Source organism: Grammomys surdaster, unplaced genomic scaffold, assembly GCF_004785775.1.
Source record: "Grammomys surdaster isolate TR1022 unplaced genomic scaffold, NIH_TR_1.0 267, whole genome shotgun sequence".
Lineage (NCBI taxonomy): Eukaryota > Metazoa > Chordata > Mammalia > Rodentia > Muridae > Grammomys > Grammomys surdaster.
The window spans coordinates 3,580,469-3,581,919 of NW_021604708.1; the positions used below are offsets into that span (position 1 = coordinate 3,580,469).

Sequence of the window (1,451 nt, forward strand, 5' to 3'; positions counted from 1 at the left end):
AGACTTCTCACAAAAATGAAATGTATTATTATAATGTTTAGTTTAATGTTGTGATACACTAGAACATTATGGCAAAAATCAGATTGGAGGGGAATGCCTCTAATCCCAGCATTTGGCATCCTAAAGTATCTCAAGTTCAGACTGTGCTACCTATAGGCCACCATGTCAGCCTATGCTACATAGCAAACATGTTCCCAACTCAAAAATTCATCAAGGTAGAACAGTTTACAGTGTGCATACCTTTATCTCATAGCGAATAGCTATAGAATGTACATTCTACACTTCTCAGTGAGCATGCAAGACATTAGGAACATGGACATCTCTGCTGATCAGAACATAGGGGCTGAAACTTGCATAACCAAGTTCTAAAAATACTTTAAAATTTAGTAAAATAGAATCATGTGTCACTGTGAAACCTGTGTAGAAAGACAGAATAAAATCTACCCAATAGAAGAAGAGAAAACAGGTCATAAGAATGAGAACACTCCATGTAGCTCTGATTTCTGGAGGGGAGTTGTTTGCAAACCTGGAACTGTAAAGGTAGAGGACACGCTTGTGGTGCTTATACAGATGGAGAGCCATGGACCCACTGCTCCAGCCCATGAGACTCTGAAAGATGACATCTCGAAGAGTCATGAGAGAGAGGAAAAGCCACTTAATCATATGTCTGGATTGGAGCATATAGCAGTGGCCAATGAACTTTGCAGCTACAGACTTGTTCAAGCTACTGCTTGCTTTGATGTAGGAGAGCAAGTTGGAGCTTATGAGAATATTAACAATCCAAAAGACAAGGAGAAAGGGAAGAACTTGGCATGCTGTTTGTGGTTTGAGCTTTGTCCAAAGGGTGATTCTGGGACTGATGGTGACAGCCTGGACCACACTGAGGAGACAGGTGGTGCAGATGGAGAGACCCCGTGCCATCCTTGCCAGATAAACCATAGCTTTACAACCAACATCTCCTAGGAAGTTTCTGAAATAAAACACTGTGACAATATCTGTGATTCCTGTGCTACAAATAATGATGATATTAGAAAATGCCAAATGGATGAGAATAAGGTCTATCGGCCTTTTCTCAGTCCCCAAGGCAGAAGTGTACACATATCTTACAAATACTAGGATATTTCCTACAATTCCAGGTCCAGCTAGAGAAAGGAAGACTATTGCCTGTGTAATGTTACTCCACTTCATCTTCTGATTTTATGTACATCACTAGGAAAAATCATCTAAGAAAAACGCATAATACTTTCTCTGTTTATTCTGTTGAAAAGAATGGTCTTAATTGTGAAAACACACATGATTTTTACTTTATGATGTATGATCACAGTTTGTTGTTGTTCTTTTTTGTTTTTTCTTTTTTTTTGATTTTTTTTGTTTTTGTTCTGTTTTCAGGTTGTCCTTCTTTTCCTCACTCCTATGGCTACATAATGGCTACAATCAGGGCATAAACCTGA

General features: G+C 38.8%; 1 protein-coding gene across 1 annotated transcript; it reads right to left on the minus strand.

Moving 5' to 3' along the window:
- Positions 1 to 285: 285 nt before the first annotated feature.
- LOC114628277 (putative vomeronasal receptor-like protein 4) lies at positions 286 to 1,188 on the minus strand. The gene has a single exon (XM_028776246.1). It carries the CDS (start codon positions 1,186 to 1,188, stop codon positions 286 to 288), a length of 903 nt encoding a protein of 300 aa, XP_028632079.1.
- Between the last annotated feature and the right edge of the window lie 263 nt (positions 1,189 to 1,451).